The 250-nt window shown below is 41.6% G+C and overlaps 1 protein-coding gene across 1 annotated transcript in view; it reads right to left on the bottom strand.

Annotated features, from left to right (window-relative positions):
- LOC101296582 (DEAD-box ATP-dependent RNA helicase 18-like) overlaps positions 1-47 on the bottom strand; it is a 4,701-nt gene extending 4,654 nt beyond the window's left edge. The window contains exon 1 of the mRNA XM_004302057.1: positions 28-47. Coding sequence (XP_004302105.1) covers positions 28-47 — 20 coding nt within the window. The remainder of the gene's footprint in view (positions 1-27) is intronic.
- Between the last annotated feature and the right edge of the window lie 203 nt (positions 48-250).

Below are 250 nucleotides of genomic sequence, written 5' to 3'. Positions count from 1 at the left end.
ATCATCTCTGATTACAGTTATGTCCACGAGTTGATATTAGAATCCATGGGGGACGCCTCAGGGTCAATGTCAACATCAGAGAACATAGAGATCTCCATGTGTTATGATAACATTTATGAATTGATGAACCGGTCATCAACCCATGTCGATGATATATTTGCTTATTCCGTGGCTCATGAAATCATTGAGCACGATGACATCGAACCACGCTCTGTTGCAGAATGCCAAAACAGAGCAGATTGGCCTAAAT

Source organism: Fragaria vesca, linkage group LG6, assembly GCF_000184155.1.
Source record: "Fragaria vesca subsp. vesca linkage group LG6, FraVesHawaii_1.0, whole genome shotgun sequence".
Lineage (NCBI taxonomy): Eukaryota > Viridiplantae > Streptophyta > Magnoliopsida > Rosales > Rosaceae > Fragaria > Fragaria vesca.
The sequence above is the reverse complement of the archived record's forward strand: the minus strand, read 5'-3'. Positions and strand labels throughout refer to the sequence as shown.